General features: G+C 39.6%; 1 protein-coding gene across 5 annotated transcripts in view; it reads left to right on the top strand.

Moving 5' to 3' along the window:
• The window catches only part of fbrsl1 (fibrosin-like 1), a 441,460-nt gene that overhangs the window by 135,592 nt on the left and 286,155 nt on the right, over nt 1-19,713 (top strand). For 4 of the 5 annotated variants that reach the window (XM_078421922.1, XM_078421925.1, XM_078421924.1 and 1 more), the window contains exons 3-4: nt 8,762-8,863; nt 10,103-10,213. In XM_078421922.1, the coding sequence (XP_078278048.1) occupies nt 8,762-8,863; nt 10,103-10,213 (213 nt within the window). The remainder of the gene's footprint in view (nt 1-8,761; nt 8,864-10,102; nt 10,214-19,713) is intronic. The other variant, XM_078421926.1, reaches the window with a different exon arrangement.

The following is a 19,713-nucleotide window of genomic DNA, read 5'->3' on the forward strand; positions in this document are numbered from 1 at the left end:
TCTCTGAATCATGTTTCAGGTCAATGGATTTCAATATTTCTGATGATAAAGCATTAACCTGAAACATTTAATGTTTCTCAATCCACAAATGCTACCTAACCAATTTCATATATTTTTATTTCAACTTTTCACCACCTACAGTTTTTTTGCTTCTCACTTGAAAATGGATTGGGATTCTTCTGAAGCTCAATCTATAAATTCACTGTCAAAAATGTGCCATGCAGCACTCTGATTGGACCACCTCTGAGCAAAGGTGAAAGGGATGAAGGTTGGGGTGGGATAATAATTTATCTTTTTTTTCTTCTTTCATGCCTTTACTTGGATATCAGACTTACTCCAGTTGATTACTATTTAGTGACTTTTGCTGAAATTGTGTATCTTTTGAGTATCAAATAAGGGCAAATCAACCTTGGACATGTTAAGTAATTCACAAAATGCACAGCAATTTGTGAAATATTGCAGAACAGTTGATGGCTCTGTATTATTTTAAATGTAGATGAAACATATTGCTTAAATTATTACAGCTTATAAATTATTACAGCAGATATAGTTTGTTCCTTTTATTGTTTGATATTCTGTGATACACTTGATGTTATTACTTGAAATCTCTTCGTAATGGTTATCTATTAAAGTGTATTTTTGATTATTATGTATTATCTGTGTTATTGTGTTTATGGGCCTGTTAAGCTGTAGCATGTAATAATTTCATTGTTCCTTTGTTGGGGTATTTATATCAATTAAACACTCTTAATTCTCGACTCTTGATCTGTAACTGAATAGTCATTCAAATCACTTGTTCAGATCCGATGAAGGCTTGCCTGTTTCTCTCTCCACAGATGCTGCATAACCTTCTGAGTATCTCTAACATTTTCTGCTTGTATTTTACCTCTGCATTATTTGTTGCAAAATGCTAGCTAATTTGTTTGGGGAGGGGCGGTGGCAGCATGTTGATTGCTCAGTTATCCTTGGTTTATGAATTTGCTGAGCCGGTTGAGTGTAAAATAGAGGGATGTAAACATTCACATGACTGGCTTGAGCAAATCTACAAAGTGTACTCTGGACTTCGGCTGGCAGCAAGGAGACAGTGCACTGGACCTAGGATTTTGCAACAAACAATGCAGAAGTAAAATAAAAGCAGAAAATGTTAGAGATACTGTGATTTGAATGACTATTTATGATGAATCAATGGAAATGGTTGCAAGAGGCTATTCTAAAGCAGATGAGGAGGAATAAAGTAAATGGGGTAAAAACAAGTACATTAGTTTATGTAATGTCACATTAGGAAAGAGCAGAAACCTTTCACACCAGAAAGTATCAGCCAAATTTCATATTTTGGCATTTGCTTTGATTGGTTGCTGGTATCCATTTTTATAAATCTTCTATTGATATATTCTATTGATATATTCTTATAGGTAACAATAAAATAATACTAGAGGTATTGTCTCAAAAAGAGCCATCTGCCAGAGTTTAGGGAATATTGCAGAATGCAGCCATAACCCCATAGTTCAGAGTGGTCTTGTTAAAATTGAGAGCTGTGGAAATGTTAATATCAGGCAAAGGAGAAAACCGCACAGCCCACACAGCAGCTGCAGCTTGGCACTGTGTGGAAAATTAAGGCAGATGATTCAATTTGGCCCTTGCCCCAAGTACATTTTAAAATGCTTGTGTGTGTGCAGAAGATAATGAACAAATATATTGAGATGGCACAAGATCACTACTAGTTTAGCTGCTGAGAAGTTTCATTGTTCCCAGTAGAAACAGACTAGAAACTGGGTTAATGGGGTTAGGGTCGCCCAGTGCGACACCTTTCATAACAACTTAGAGGTAGAATTTATCTCCTTTTGCCCCAGGCCCATGTGACACTCAAATGGAGCATTTGATAAATGAAAGTGTATTTATTAATAATGAGGGGAAATGTAAGTATGCTTTGAAACTAAAGCATAGAAATGTGCTTTTATGACACTGGAAGAAAAATAAATGAAGTAAGTGTGCAGGTCCATTATAAGCAACGACAGGAGGATGTGACAGAGGGACCCCCACGATTTAGAGATTAAACTGTGAGCTTTTCAGATGAAGCCACTTATATCAGGGGCCCTTGACAGTTGATGAGAGATGTGAAGCAGTGAAGAGATGATTGCAAGAGAACATGACAGATAACTGCCGTCTTCTCTCGTTGATTTTGTAGGCCTCAAATGGAAGGAAATATTATGGTGATCAATTCAGAAAGCTGGCTAGTTCCTTTACTTTACAGCAGCTCTCATGGGTTTTCATCTCTTGAATTTTTATCGTGATTCATGGTAAAAGTAAAACTCAATTTTTATTTTGATTGTGATATTTCTACCGTTTTCATTTATCTTACAATTTATATGAACAAAAGAACAGAATATCCTACAGAAATTTCAGTGTCCAAAATCTCAATGATGTTTTTGGGAGGAAGCAAATAACATCCTTACTCTTTTGCACAGTGCAACACGGGTAAACAGTCCACTGCCAACACCATTGTTTAAAATTGAGTATAGAGTGAGTTATAGGAAGGACTAGAGTTGATGAGGAAAAGTTGGATATATAAATGACCAATGCTAAATTTCCTCGTATTTGGAATTGTTCCTTTATTTCTTCCTTACAATTACCTAATTAAAATCCAGCTAAGTGCATATGAAAGAAAGGTTCAGTGTAAGAAAATACAGTGATATCTAGAATCTCATTCCTTGAATGAAATCAGCTTCACGTGTTTATCCAGTATAATAGGAACAGGAATAGGTCATCTAGCCCCTTGAGGTTGTTTCACTATTCAATGAGATTATGGCTGATCTGTGATCATATAGCATATTTGGCCTCAGCCACATGATTTACAAGAATATTACCAATTTCAGAATTAAATTTAATAGTTGACCAACCATCTGTCGTGTACCAAACTTCCCCACACAGTCTGAGTTTGTGCGATTTGGACAATGACTCCCACCCAATGCAGGACACTGTCACTGCACTGAGCAGCTCCTTCAGTGACAGACTTCTTCACCCCAAGTGTGTGAAGGAGAGATATCGAAGGTCCTTCCTTCCTGCTGCTGTCAGACTGCACAACCAGCACTGCTCCCAGCAGACCAGTATATAAAGATAATTATCTTTATTTTATTTATAATGAATGCTTATCTATTTTTGCTATCCACTTTGTTGCTGTAACCCTGCAAATTTCCCCATTGTGGGACGAATAAAGAATTATTATTATTATTATTATTTTATGCTTGATTAATCTTTTGGAATTTTTTGAGGATGTAACAAGTAGAATGGATAAGAGAGAGCCAGTGGATGTGGTGTATCTGGACTTTCAAAAAGCCTTTGACAAGGTCCCACACAAGAGATTATTGTGCAAAAATGGGTCGGCCATTTAGGACTGAGATGAAGAAAAACGTTTTCACCCAGAGAGTTGTGAATCTGTGGAATTCTCTGCCACAGAAGGCAGTGGAGGCCAATTCACTGGATGTATTCAAGAGAGTTAGATATAGCTCTTCGGGCTAACGGAATCAAGGGATATGGGGAGAAAGCAGGAACGGGGTACTGATTCTGGATGATCAGCCATGATCATATTGAATGGTAGTGCTGGCTCAAAGGGCCGAATGGCCTACTCCTGCACCTATTTTCTATGTTTCTAACCAGTTAGGAGCGCAAAGTATGCAGTTCCAAAAAAACCATTATCTTAATATTAAAAGCATGTAGCATGGAAGTGAAAATGCAAAAGATAGAAATAAATACTATTCTATTATATCAAAAATATGTTTACATTTGCCACAAAACCATGTTCATTCCAAACCCTAAAACCTCAGAATCAGTATTTCTTTCTAAAAAATTGGCAAGAAGTGACCTAGACCACAGTGGAACATTTCCAGGCAGAGACAGTACGTGTGAAAAGCTGGTGTTATTTTTACTTTGTTACTTCCTTCAATGTCTCCCACCTCTCCTTTTATTCTATAAATAATGGCAACAACCACCTGGCCACCATTACACCACAAAGATTTCCTTCATAAACAAACAGCATATGCACCATTCAAACCCCCACGAGCTGCATACTTAACATTCATTAAATCAACATGCTTTGAATGACTCAGGGAATGTCAGCAATTAACTCCACTGCAATGAACAAGCAGGAGGCGAGAGCGAGGAAGGGTGGAAAAATCTGTCCAAGTAACACTGACTGTGAGAAGCTGATCAAGAATGTAAATTAGAAAGAATGCTGCTGCAATTAACCTATTAGAGTAAGTATCAATTATTAAACGCGCTTGTTCCTCTGGCTCTCACTGCTCTGAATTAAGAGGGCCATCAGCTGATTTGACAGATCGTGTTCCTTTACACCTGCTGGCTGCCAGCAGGAGTCTGCACACCCACTGGTAAAGCAGGCCAACCTGCCTTAATCATTCGTAATTATCCTAACAAGCTCTAGTCATAATTCTGGTAACAGGAATTGCTGATCAACTAAACAAATTAAAGGTCTAATCTACAATCCAGTCATTTATCTGCATGTATCACAGAATCATTCCACACCTGGATTCTGATTCCTTGAAACAGAATAGAAGCTAGAAACAGAATGGAACAATATTGTTTGTTAACATTAATCCCTCTGCTCTATTTGTCCAAGTACAGAAACATGGGTCCTATGATCATGTTGCAAACAAAGCAATGCTCATCAGCAAATGGCTCAGCATAGTAACTGCTACATCAGACAGTAAGATGTATTGTTCCCTCTCAAACCAGAGACTAAATCACATAACAGTAGAATACTATATTTGAAAGATGAAAACTGGAATGAAATTATGTGGTAACATCATGAGCTTTGTATACTTGTACAAGTTATGCTACAACTGCACACAGCTTTGGTTATCGAGAATACTACCACCAGTTCTGGATAGCACAGCTTAAGGAAGTCAAATGCTTTTGACTCCCACCCAATGCAGTGATGATAGTTGATAAGCATGATTTCCCCTTCATAAATCCATGCTGACTTTGACCGATCCTGCCACTGCCTTCCCAATGCGCTGCTATTATATCTTTAACAATCGACTCCAGCATCTTCCCCACCACTAATGTCAGGCTAACTGGTCTATAATTCCCTGTTTTCGCTCACCCTCCTTTCTTAAAAAGTGGGGTTACATTAGCTACCCTCCAGTCCACAGTAACTGATCCAGAGTCTATAGAACATTGGAAATGCATCCATGATTTCTAGGGCTGCCTCCTTGAGTACTCTGGGATGCAGACCATCAAGCCATGGGGATTTATCTGGCTTCACAGACCAGCTGTCGCTCAGCCTCAGCCTGCGTTTCTTAAATGTTTTGGACAAGTACATGGATAGAAAAGGTTTAGAGGGATGTAGGCCAAATACGAGCAAATGGGACATTTTAATCAGCATTGTTGAGCTGGTCCAAAGTTCCTGTTTCGGTGCTGTATGACTGAGGTTTTCTGTTTCAATATTGATTTTATCTCGTATCTGAAGACCTACCCGATGTGAACAACAGTCATGTACTGGCGTAGTGTACAGTTTATAAACATAGGTATCAATGACATCTAACTTATGGTTTGGATTTGCATTGACTGCCTCACAATGCACGGAACAGGCGTGAACTGATTACATCTGAGTGAAGTGTGATTGGAATTGTAATTGGAATACGAGAATACAGTAATAAGTAATTGAGATAAATATCTCTATGGTCAGCTATAATTCAAGGGGGAATGATCCATCTTATCTAATTTATAGTTAGGAATTAAAGTAGTCTTTGCAGGTTAAACAGTATTTTCAAATGCAGCAAGAAACAAACTCCACCAGCAACTGATTTAATATCAAATTTGAAAGAGAAAAGGCACAGTACCTAAGTGGAAGATATATTCAGTTAAGAAGGTTGTATTTCTAGCAATACGATGCTTTGAGATTAAATCGGTAAAGATTGGGTGGCAGATCGCACAGTAATTTGTATATTTCATCTACAGTGGAAAGGAAGTTCTCATCTGCTATTTACTCTGAACGACGAAATTCTGTGGTTTCGTCAAGAAGATTAGGTAGCTCTATCCCAACCCACCTTATTTTTTACTATCAGAGCTGATAATTATCAAAAATTAGGCCACCTCTGTTTAATGTTTGTTACTCAATATGTTATCTTCTGTTGTTGGCTCTGAATCTAATTGTATGTTTAATTTTCACTCTATTTTAATTGCGCTATTAAAATGATGTGGTTGCTTGATAGAAGGAGTCAGAAGAGATTCACCAGAATGTACCCGGATTATAGACAATAGGTGCAGGAGTAGGCCTTTCGGCCCATTGAGCCAGCACCACCATTCAATGTGATCATGGCTGATCATTCTTAATCAGTACCTCGTTCCTGCCTTCTCCCCATACCCCCTGACTCCGCTATCCTTAAGAGCTCTATCTAGTTCTCTCTTGAATGCATTCAGAGAATTGGCCTCCACTGCCTTCTGAGGCAGAGAATTCCACAGATTCACAACTCTCTCACCCAGCCCTGGTCCTCTTGTAGCCATGTCTCTGTGATTCCCACAACATCATACTTGCCAATGTCTAACTGAGCCTCAAGCTCATCCACTTTATTTTTTATACTTCGTGCATTTATACTTCTTCCCCCTCCCCCCTCCTCCCCTCTCCCCTCCTTCCCTTCCCCCCACCTCCTCTCCCCCCCTCCCCCCTCTCCCCCTCCCCCCCTCTCCCCTCCCCCCCTCTCCCCCTCCCCCCTCCCCCCCTCTCCCCCTCCCCCCTCCCCCCTTCCCCCCTCTCCCCTCTCCCCCTCCCCCCTCCTTTTCCCCTCCCCTTTGCCCCTCCCCTCCTCCACCCCTTCCTCCCCCACTACCTCCCTCTCCTCTCCCCTCCCTCCCTCTCCTCTCCCCTCCCTCCCCACCTCTTCCCTCCCCACTTCCCCCTCCCTCCCCCTTCCTCCTCCCTCCCCCTTCCCCCTCCCTTCCTCCCTCCCCCACCCTCCCTCCATGCCCCTCAACCCCCCTTATCCTCCCTACTCTGCCCTCCCTCCTCCCTCCCTAGGAGATAGATTTAAACTTTAAAATGTGAATAATTTTAAATATATAACACCGATTTCAATGAAACTTCTTCCATTAGCACCAAAGGGACGACGGTGAGTAAAGTGGACATAAAATTATCGCACTATCATGTACCGTTTTGGCTGCAGTTCAGCAACAAACAAACAAACAAACAAACAAACAAACAAGAGTTTTAGTGTACAGAAGATGGGTTTTACAGAGTACTATGTTTATATATCTGTCGTGCTGGTGTAAGTAAGAATTTCATTGTTCCTATTCAGGACACATGACAATGAAACACTCTAGACTCTTGACTCATTGCGATCTTTCTCCAACCAGAGCTATCAAGGAAACATTATCTCCCTTACCTGTGTGTTTGTTGGTTAAATGGAAATTGACGTTTTGCTTAACACCCACCACCCAGAGAGTAAAACTGTAAATTATTGTATGTTTATTAATATTTCTCGGCAACTATTACAGATCTTCCTTGGTGAACAATGAAAGATAAGGAACACATTTGGACAGTCTTTCAAACACCTTTAGTTTAGAGATACAGCGCAGAAACAGGCCCTTTAGCCCACCGAGTCCGCACCGACCAGCGATCCCCGCACAGTAACACTACCCTATACACACTAGGGACAATTTTACATTTATATCAAGCCAATCAGCCTACAAACCTGTAGGTGTTTGGAGTGTGGTAGGAAACCGAAGATCTCTGAGAAAACCCACACGGTCACGGGGAGAACATCCAAAATACGTACAGACAACACCCGTAGTCAGGATCTAACCCGGGCTCTGGTGCTGTAAGGCAGTAGCTCTACCATTACGCCACCATGATGCACCACATCTGTGAAAATAGTAATATTTAACAATCCTTTTGATCGGGTTAATGGGAAGGAGTCTGTAAAATAGACACGCTGTTTAAAATGGGGGAAGATAAACTCTGTTGAGCACCTTGTGCTCTTCCATTTGCACCGATGGCCATTGAATGAATGACTTGTAAGTTTCTGCTTGTCAAAACAAGCCGGACTTCTCTTCACCTACTGCATCCTTACTGGCAGGATTTTGACTAGCTTCTGACTACTTAAATGTCATAGGGACCATCAGCTGCCATGAATGATAAGCTTTTACTCTCCCACCTGCTTTAACTATTCATTAACTGATGAAAGCTATTTCACCTTCACAGTGATTTGATTGAGTTTTAGAATCTTCCATGTGTTAAATAAAGTCCAAACTTCTACTCTATCTCATAGGCTGAGCACAATTAAAATAAATATTGTTTCTCTTTCTTCAATTAATTGATAAAATACTTACCATGTCATTCTTTGGTCTTATTTTCGTTGAAGTGCAGTTTGATTAACTGGGGTGCTTACCTATTGAGGGTTGAGTCTCATTCCAAGCATGATATACTAAAGAAATTCTTTGATGTGAAATATCTTGGCAAAGGATATTGATGAGCCACTAGAGAAATGTAATATTTTTTGCTACTCCTTCCTCTGTTCCTTCTGTTTTAATATTTAGTTATAGAATTTTAAGCCTTGTGCGAATGGAAGGATGTAGCTGTGTCAAGTAGACAGAAAAGGAGCAGCAGTCAAAACCTGCCATGTTGCTTTTGAAGTGGAACCTTTTATCAGTAAACTTGACTCGCTGAACCTATAGCAATAACCTATTCATTCATTGCCCCGCAGTGCAGGTCTGTCATAACTCAAGCATCATTTTCTCTCTTGTCATGCAGATGAAGGTTTCATCCAACCAAAATGGCAGGAACAGCGAGGATGAGTGCGTCAGAGATGCCAACAGTTCACAGAGGAGCAGTTCCAGAGACAAGCTTAGTGATGTAAGTGTACACTTCAAAAGAAAAAAAATCTACTCTGTTCAGTGGCAGTGAGAGGCCACTGGATTGTTTTGTGGAGGGATTTTAAAGTCGAGAATACAGATGAGGTTATGTTTTTATAAAGTGGCATTCAGTTGCTTCATTCTGCATTTAAGACAGACATAGGAGCTGTTGGGACGTTGAATGATGCAGTACTTGAACAGGATTTTCCTTTCAAAGGGAAGTAGCTAGAAATCTAAAGACTGTCTGCAGGATGTTGATGTGCATATAACAGAATTCATTGCATAATGAAAGCACAAAGCCAGGTTAGTAATGCGTGTAGTGATGGGTCTAACTGTGCAAATCTGTCCTTCCCTTTTTGACAGCACTGGTCTAGGCCAAACTGGTCAAAGTCATACCCAAACTGCATTAAAGAGTAAACTGATACACTATGCATGGCACAAGGTTGAAACTATTCCGTGGTGACTGTTGCCTGCAAATATTCCCGTTTTAATACAAATTCAAAGCATTCTGTGTTCAACTGCAAAGAGCTAAATTATGTATAAAACTGGAAAGATCCCCACAGATTTATTTTGAAGCGTGTTGAATGGTAGATATTGAAATGAGTCCATGGTATAATAGTCTCACTTGTTCTATCAGCCTATAAATAATGTTCAAATCTTATAAAAAAAGCTTTAAATTATTATTTAAAATATTGTTGCCTTGACCATCATCTGTGTTTACCGAATCCTTATGATTCTTGACGATGGAAGGATTCTTTTTGTGTTAACTTGCTTCCATTCCATGTTCTTTCCTACATTGTGGCGTAGAAGCACATGATTTTTTGTACAACACGATCATTTGATTAAATATTAGATATATGATTGAAATACTTGCCCTCATCAAAATGCTTAGCAAAATTGTCCAAGGCGAGTGGGTTCCCATTGATTTGAATGGGTCTCAGTGGTATTTAGAGTTGAATCCGCTGCCATGTATAATCCACACAATGCAAAGATGCAACAAGCTGAACATATAAATGTTTCAGTTTGCACATAAATGCACACGTAACTTTCATGTCAACACACAAACTCCACATAATTTGTGAAGAAAACATCCCTACATTTGTTCCTGTTTAATAAATGACATAGTCCAACACGTATATTCTTAAAAAAATTCTAAATGCATCATTCCTCCTAAAATTATACATTAACATCAAAGGACGCCCAAAACACACTTGAAATCACGTTTCCACTTACCTCACAGCGGGAAAACTACCGCATCCTTCAGGAGCAGTCAATATGCCGAATTCACTACCGAAGTCCACAACAGAACAAGAAGTCAGCAATTCTTTCAGCATCATCAAACACTAAGGAGGTAAGATTGAATAGCAATAATTAAGTCCAGTTGTATCTCTCAGGGGAATTGATAATTCTGAAGAGTTTATAAATTCCACATATGTACAATTTATTACTACGTGGATGGTATGCCATTCTTATGCAATAAAATGCAAGAAAGATCGGCTGCCATGTGCTGTTTTGTAATCAAAATAATCTTCTGATTGCACAGGGAGCTTGATCGTGGTGTATTCTAGGACTGCATAATACACAATTGAAGCGTTTCTTTGTAACCCATCATATGCTTCTGCCATATGTTTCTTATATACCCAAAGGTGTGAAAAGGTTGCCCCTTAGGTCTATCTTAAATCTTTCCCCCTCACCTTAAATCTAGCTACCCTAGTGTTAGACTCTCCTACCCTGAGAAAAAGACTGTGATTATTCACCTTATCAATGCGCATCATGAATTTGTATCCTTTTATAAGGTCACCCCTAAGCTTCCTACCCTCCAGGGAAAACCCCAGCCTATTCAGCCGCTCCGTATAACTTAAGCCTACCAGTCTCAGTAACATTCTCACAAATGTTTTCTGCACCGTTTCCAGCTCAGTTACATCCATTCTATAGCTGGGTGATCAAAACTGCTCACAATCCTTCAAGTGTGTCTCACCATGACTTGTACAGTTGCAACATCACATCCCAACTCCTGTAGTTCCAACATTGCCCCGACCAATAAAGGCAAGTATGCCATATACCGCCGTCACAATCCTGTTGACCTTTCTCATCAATTTCAGCAACTATGTACCTGTACCCCTAGGGGTCTCTCTGTTCTACAACACTCTTCATGGTCTTTCCTTTTGTTGTGTCATCACTGCCTTGGTTTAATTTACGAAAATGCAGCACCTCATACTTGTCCAAGTTAAATTCCATCTGCCAATCCTTGGTACACTTCCCCAGTTTATTTAGATCCTATTGAAATCTCGGATGAGCACCACCTTTGCTAAACATGTTAACAACATCGTCATCAAAATCATTAATATAGAACACAAACAACAGTGGACCTAGCACCAATCCCTGTGACACACCACTAGTCACAGGCCTCCAGTCTGAATAACAGTCCTCCATTACCACTTTCATTCTCCTTCCACAAAGCCAATTTTATAGCCACTTGGCTAATTCACCTTGGATTCCGTATGATCTAACCTTATAGACTAGTTTATTAGGGGACCCTTGTCAAATATCATGCAGAAGGTCCATGTAGGCAACGTTTATCGCCCTGCCATTCATTCTTCCCAGTCATTCTTCTTTATCTCTTCAAAACAACTAAATTAAATTTGTGAGACGTTTCCCAATGCACAAAGCCATGGTGGTGACTGTCCCTGACTATTATGAGAAATTCTAAACATTAGGTTGTTCAGTAACTTTATTTCTGTACAGCAAATGATAGCAATGAGGGAATCTTGCAGAATGATACATTGATGGGCAAGGGGAGAACAACTTGCAAGATGTGGCATGGAAAGATTAAGCGGCTATGAAGAACACAGGATTAGAGATTAAATGTGAGGATGGGATTGCCCAACATGAGAGCTTCTATGAAACTTCTTAAAAATTTTTTACTTGCTGGAGGAGCAAGATACTGAGAGGACTTTGGAGCTGCTTGATAGAGCTTGAAAATCAAAAGTAATGCAGATTCTCATGCTCAGTGGAATTGTGACTCCAAAGATATTAACAGTTGAACTAAGAGTGGAGATTCATGGTGGGAGGAGGTTGTTTAGAAAGAGGCAAAAGGATGTCATGTCCTTCAAATATTTATAATAACCTACGGAGGGAGTGGAACAGTGAGAGAGAATTACATTCGTATAGTAGCTGCCATGATCTCACGATATTCCAAAGCTCTTTTCATTCATTGAAGCTATTTTGGGGTCTAGACATTATTGTGATGTAGGAAAGAGGAGAAAAAAATAATGTGTGCCAAAAGAGGAGATTGTGGATATTGTGATAAATTTGAAGTTACCAGATATGATTTAAAACTAGGTAAGAGTTACTGAGTGAAGGAAACCAATGAAATCGTGATGTGTGTAAATCAATCCCAATCTGTTTTGAATGTACTAATTGACAGAGTACTTACATCCCTCTCAGGGAGGGAATTAAAGATGGTAACATTCCTTAAATTGTAGAGAATTCTCATATATAAATGACTGACAGCACCGCACCCTTTCCTTCCACTCATCATCAGGGGTGTAATGCTGAGGCTCTATAAAACACTGGTCAGGCCGCATTTGGAGTATTGTGAGCATTTTTGGGCACCATGTCAGAGGCTGGTGAATCTGTGGAATTCTTTGCCACAGACAGGAGCCTAAGTCAATGGATATTTTTAAGGCAGAGATAGATTCTTGATTAGTACGGGTGTCAGGGGTTAAGGGGAGAAGACAGGAGAATGAGATTAGGAGGGAGAGATAGATCAGCCATGATTGAATTGGTGGAGTAGACTAGATGGGCCGAATGGCATAATTCTACTCCTATCACTTATGACCTTATGACCTTATGACCTTATGACCTCTCTTCCACACCAATGAAAAGCACTTGTCCTGAGATCATGACTCCCAGTTTTAGATTCTCAGGGAGTATCTTACTAGGTGCTATAGACATTTTGTACACTTCAATGCAATCACTTCTCTCTGAAACCAACTCCAGGGGTCATTCTGTTCCATCACTCCTTTAGAGATGGCCCCATCATTCCAGGAATCAATCAAGTGAACCTTCAATGTGTCCCCTCCAAGCCAAGTATATCCTTTCTTGGATAATGAGACCACAACAGTATACAGGACTTCTGGGATGGTCTTAAAGCCTTGTACAAGAGCAACAGTAATTCCTTCCCTTTATTCCTTGTAATAAAGTCTGATATACCATTTACCATTTCAATTGCTACCTATCTTCCTAAATGTAACTGGTGTGATAACTGAGATGACGTAACCAAACAAACTTCAATATAGAACACCAAGCATGGGCATTTACTTTAAAAGCACATAATTTCTGGACCTTATCAATGACAAATAATGTACCACGGTTAAGGGGAGAAATCTAGTCATGTCTAACTTAAGGAGGAAAGTCACCAGTGATTGCTTGAGAATTAACTTTCACTATATCACAACTAAAGAAAATATAAATAGTGAGTTACTTCAGAGGTTTTTAAACGACTGTGATATGATGTTTAATAGTTACTAAGAAAGTGAAGTAGAGTAGGAATAGAATTAATGAATAAATATGATCTGGTGTGGATATGGATTACTGGCACTAAATCATCAGGGCAACATGGCTTTGTAACTTGATCACTGGTATTCATTATTCCACAAAGATCCATTTTGTAGGCTTTTGAATATTCTCTATTTTGCAGCCTGACCACACAGAACAGTATTAGATTCGCATTTATTCACACATGCTATTATTAACTGACAGTTTAAGCAGTCAAACTGGATTGCAGACAGTTATTTCGCTTCTAATTACAAATTTATTTAATAATGGCCTATAGTTGGCCATTTCACCATCAAATGTGCAAGGTAGATTAATGTTCAAATGGTCAAACATGGCAGGTTAAATGAGAGCTTTGTAAAGCAAGGTGAATTTATGCAAATTCTGCACTGCAGATTTCAGTGTTCACTTATGAGGCTGTGAAATATGCTTCATAACCAGAAGCAGTCATGAAAATGTATCAACCTAACAAAATCCAATTGGACAGTTCATTTAGCTTTCAAATTAAAAACACTACCTTTCCTTTCAGATGTGAAACAGTTTTGATGGGATTCTGAGTGAGCATAATATATTGGTTATTAATGCTTGCATTGTCCAATGTGAAGCAAATAACTGTGAAAGACTTCCAGCAAACGTTTGGCATCTAAAAGTATTTATTAAAAATGTCAGATACAAACTGGATCTCACAGATAAAAGCAGGAGGTGCCTTGACAGTTTGACAGCAAGTACAGCTAGAAAATTCTTGGTGCCTATAAAGCATGAGAACTATGTGCTGTAAACACTTCATGCTTCTGAAGATATGTGTCACTCTGATCCCAGGCAAGTTAAAGTAATGTAGGAATTGAGTAGCAAGATTTTTGAGAGGCGGCTGCTGTTAAAATACCTCGGAGAGCCACTGTACATCTATAATGTGACCCAGAGTTCAGATGGCCTGTAATAATTAGAAAATTATGGAAATTTGCTTTTACTGGCCAAAGGAGTGATGTCTAGTTAATTCCACCAACCATCTGTTATTCCACAAGTTTTTCACTAGAGCAGATCAGATATTTATCAATTATTTTTAAATGTAACGAGAATATCTGCTTATAGTGGACAGTGCCTATATGGTGGCACTGCAAATCTCTATAAGTAAAAAAAAATTCTGCTCAGCGCTTCTTTATTTCATTGTTCCCTGATAATCAACCCCTTCAGTAAAGGAAATGAAATGTGTTCATTCTTTCACAGCCCTTTAGAACTTTATCAGTTCAATTAAATCCTGTCAACCTTCTCCATACCAAAAAAAACCAAAGTCTATGCCATCAACAGTTCCAGCATAATTTTCTTAAGATTATATTTTCCACCTCAACTAATAAGTTGGTGTATTTCTCCAGGCTTTTTATACTCTTGAAGTCTGATTCTTTGGGGCTTTGCACCAACTCCTGGTTAATCTTTTACTGTCAGCATCATTTTTCTGCACTAACCACACTTCTTGATTCCATTACTATCCATTGAAGCCTCCTCGTAATCCACATTCCCATCCTTCATTTGCAATCTTGTAAATTTGGAAATATTGTATATGGTCCCTCACACCCAGTCAGTGTGTTGGAATTGTTCTTGAATCAGCAGATGTTTAGTAGATAACAATCAGTCGATCCAGTCACTATCACTACCTCTTTTAAAACCTTAGGATCAAAGTCTTAAGGTTTTGCAGTTTTATTGGCTTCCAGCATTTCTCCAACATTATTCCTTTGCTAATGCTAATTTAGCAGCCCCTCAATCGCTCTAAATCTGTTGTTCCCCACAATTTCCAGGAAATTTTCCATGTGTCTCCATACAGACACAAAATATTTATTTTGGTTCTTCATCATTTTCTTTTTCCCTTCTATCTAGGTCTACAAGGTACCTATATTAAATGTTGCTAAATCAGTTTCTGACAGTTCAGATGCCAGTAATACACTCATGCATCTGCAGTTATTTTCTTATACACTCATGGCACTTGGTTCCTTGTTCTTTGGCCCAGCAAGTGGAGTCAAGCAGGGAAATCTTCCTCACAACTCAAATTTTTTCTTAACATATTTTGACAGCAACGTCATTGGATTCACCATTGACCAAGGTGCTGTGCTGACCCACCAATATTAATAACACTGTACTAGATTTGTTTTTTTACTGACTCCCTATCTGGGCACAGAAGCAGTTGTACGCATATTCATCAAGAGTGACTGTAGAAAAAGCCACTCCAGCAGTCCCCCCTTCCTCTGCAATGTCAACCAGTAAGGTGGACCATTTTCGACAAGATTAGCAATAGTTTGGGACTGACCTTTTTGCCTAAATCCTACTGAAAAGTCAGAGAGAATTCTGATGTGGATTCATTTTCCTCAAAAAAGAGGGGAGGGGGTCACCATAACCGCAACCACCAAAGGCAGGTAATAGGCACTATTGTCTACAAATGTTACTTTTAATCAAAACATCAACCTAATTATGATGTTTGCAAAAATAACTGTTAATGCTGAAGTTAATGATGCCTCTTGTGACCTTGGTCCTACTGATCAGAAGGCATCACCAGCAGTGAAAAAGTTAATTAATTTAAAAATGTTTTTGTGGACAGCTGGGCAAATCTAGCTAATTCACATATGCATCACCACCAGAAGCGGCATCCTTTCAGGAGTAGCTGACACTGAGAACATAAAGCAGCATAGATCTGTAGTATGTGTTGTTTGCATCTGCATTAGGCTATAATTTTAAAGCATTTTCTTACAACCCCTCTCTTTATTTAACACAATAATATTGCAAAAATGGGGAATCTCTGCTTGAATTATTGGGAACAATGCTCTAACTTTAATATGGGTGTAATTGACCACCTTAATTTTGAATTCTGAGCAGCATTTGGAATAGTCCTGCAGGCATATGAAGTGAGGAGATTTTATATTAAGTTGTAATTGTGAAGTTGTTTTTCAGTAATTTGCTTTGTTTCAAGCCTGTGATCTGTCACACAGTGATACGCAAGGAGACTTCAAGCATGCCGCAGGCAATATGAGTATTTCAGTTCTATTCAATGGACTTTTATCCTAGTAGCAATCAAAATGCATCAATTCATGTTCCAGAGGCATATCAGATTAACACAGTCACTAGGCAAACAAAAATGAACTGTCAGTTCGATTCCAAACAGCCTGACAAATAGTGCCTATTTTCTATCTAGGCACTTTGTAATATCCATGGATAATATTAGCATCAGGTTCATCCTGAAACTGATTCAGAAGATTTATCAATGCTTTTAAAATAACGTCAAATTTACCTCTAATTGTTGGCAAATTGATGCACTGTAAATTTTATTTTGGGTGTAAGACTACCGAAACTTTGCAATATTCATAAATTCATTAGTCATAGAAGCAAAATTTGGCCCATCAAGTCTACTCCACCATTCAAGCATGGCTGATCTATCTCTCCCTCCTAACCCCATTCTCCTGCGTTCTCCCCATAACCTCTGACACCTGTACTAATCAAAAATCTATCTATCTCTACCTTAGAAATATCCACTGATGGATTTGGTTAACCTGGCATACATTTCAGATGAGCTAGATTTGCAAATTGTGAATAGAAAAATGAAGAATTGAAACATACAGTTTGCACAGAACACACAAATCTGGCAAAGAATTCCACAGATTCACCACCCTCTGACTAAAGAAATTTCTCCTCATCTCCTTCCTAAAGGTCATTCCATTTGACCACCACTTTTGTCCCATATCCCTCTTAACATTTCTGGCCAAATGTCTTTTAAATATTGTTATTGTTTCTGCCTTAACTACTTCGTCTGGCAGCTCATTCTATACACCAGCTGTCATCAGGTCACAAGTGATAGAAGTAGAATTAGGCCATTCGGCCCATCATTTCTACTCTGCCATTCATTCATGGCTGATCTATCTCTCCCTCTCAACCCCATTCTCCTGCCTTCTCCCCATAACCCCTGACACCCGTACTAATAAAGAATTTGTCAATCTCCGTCTTAAAAATATCCATTGACTTTGCCTCCACAGCTGTCTGTGGCAATGTAAACTGCCTACCGTATACAAAACAACATTTTCCAAGGAGGAAATTCTTTCAATTGCAGCAATACTGTAATTCTTTTAATGGATGAGGTATTAAGTTTCTTGTGTCAATTCCATCATTATAGGCATGCCTTCAGCTACCAAAGCCCAAACCTTTGAAATGTATCCTTTCTGTCTCTCTTTTCTTCACTTTAAGATGGTCTTTGACTGTTCTTACTCAAATTACGCAACTATATCAATATTGCAGCAGTACAACAGATATGTAAACGCCATACTCTATAAACACCAAAAAAACCTGAAAGGCATCTTATAAATTAAAGTCAATTACCAAAATCCCTGAACTGAATGTTAATCATTTGGAATTAATTCAAAGGATTTGTGTGTTCTGTGCAAACTGTATGTTTCAATTCTTCATTTTTCTATTCACAATTTGTTACTTTGCAAATCTAGCTCATCTGAAATGTATGCCAGGTTAACCAAATCCATTGGGGAAATATTCCGTTTTTCAAGGCTCCAAATATTTTCCTCCTTTCTAACTTTCTTTTATTGTAACCTTATTTCTTGAAGGCAGCAACCTCCTCATTCTTCAGGAAACGGTGCTTCCCCTCTTCCATTATAGATGAGGCTCTCACTAGGGTCTCTTTTACATCCTGCAGCTCCGCTCTTGCTCCCCCTCCCCCCATTCATAACAAGTACAGAATCCCCCTCGTTCTCACCTTCCACCCCACCAGCCAGCGTATCCAACAAATCATCCGCCAACATTTCCGCCACCTACAACGGGACCCCACCACTGGCCACATCTTTCCATCCCCTCCCCTTTCTGCGTTCCGCAGAGACCGTTCCCTCCGTAACTCCATGGTCCACTCGTCCCTTCCTACCCAAACCACCCCATCCCCGGGCACTTTCTCCTGCAACTGCAGGAGATGCAACACCTGTCCCTTTACCTCCCCCCTCAATTCCATCCAAGGACCCAAACAGTCTTTCCAGGTGAGACAGAGGTTCACCTGCACCTCCTCCAACCTAATCTATTGCATCCGCTGCTCAGATGTCAACTTCTTTACATCGGCGAAACCAAACGCAGGCTCGGCGATTGTTTCGCTCAACACCTGCGCTCAGTCCGCCTTAACCAACCTGATCTCCCGGTGGCTGAGCACTTCAACTCCCCCTCCCACTCCCAGTCTGACCTTTCTGTCATGGGCCTCCTCCAGTGCCATAGTGAGGCCCACGGAAATTGGAGGAACAGCACCTCATATTTTGCTTGGGCAGCTTGCAGCCCAGTGGTATGAACATTGACTTCTCCAACTTTAGATAGTTCCTCTGTCCCTCTCTTCCCCTCCCCCTTCCCAATTCTCCCTCTATCTTCCTGTCTCCACCTATATCCTTCCTTTGTCCCGCCCCACTGACATCAGTCTGAAGAAGGGTCTCGACCTGAAACGTCACCCATTCCTTCTCTCCTGAGATGCTGCCTGACCTCTGAGTTACTCCAACATTTTGTGAATAAATACCTTCGATTTGTACCAGCATCTGTAGTTATTTTCTTACATTACATCTCCAGATGCAATAGTTAAGTCATCAGTGCCTTCCAATATCTCACAATGTTTGATATGAGAGATCTGGGTAGTGAGCACTGGGGGGGGGACTAGTCAACAAATTGGCAATTAGAGGAAAAGCCAATCTATGCTTGTATGCCTCTGGCAAGACCCACTGGATGGTAATGACTTGCATGAAGTGAACACAGAAAAAGTGCTTGCATTACTGAACACTGAAGTGAACACTGAAAAAGTGCTTGCATTACGAGTGCAGTTCATGTGAGTCAAACCAGCAGAGAGGTGAAATTGAATTAAGAAAAATCTTAATTTTTTTTTCCGAGTTTAATAGTTTCCCAAATCACAAGGTCTTACCATAATGAGTATTAATTGTCTGCTACTAGTGAATAGTGACATGCATTTAGTCGAATAATGCAATGATTTGATCCCAGTGTAAATGGTAACAAAGTGAGTAACGCATTAAAGTGTAAGTAGTTTGCACATTTTTTTAAAACTTCTTTTTAATCATGTAGCTGTCCATTAACAGCCTAAATACTGAACACATTTGAAAAGTAGCATGCTGGGTACAGTTGATTGCTATAGAACAATAGGACACTTCCGATGCATATAAATAGACTTATTTTTCAGTGTGTTACCTAGAACATAGGAGCGGTACAGCACAGGAACACGCCCTTTGGCCCAATGTGTCTGTGCCGAACAAAATGCCAAGATCAAATCTTATCTTC

The sequence above is a fragment of the Rhinoraja longicauda genome, chromosome 25 (assembly GCF_053455715.1).
Source record: "Rhinoraja longicauda isolate Sanriku21f chromosome 25, sRhiLon1.1, whole genome shotgun sequence".
NCBI lineage: Eukaryota > Metazoa > Chordata > Chondrichthyes > Rajiformes > Arhynchobatidae > Rhinoraja > Rhinoraja longicauda.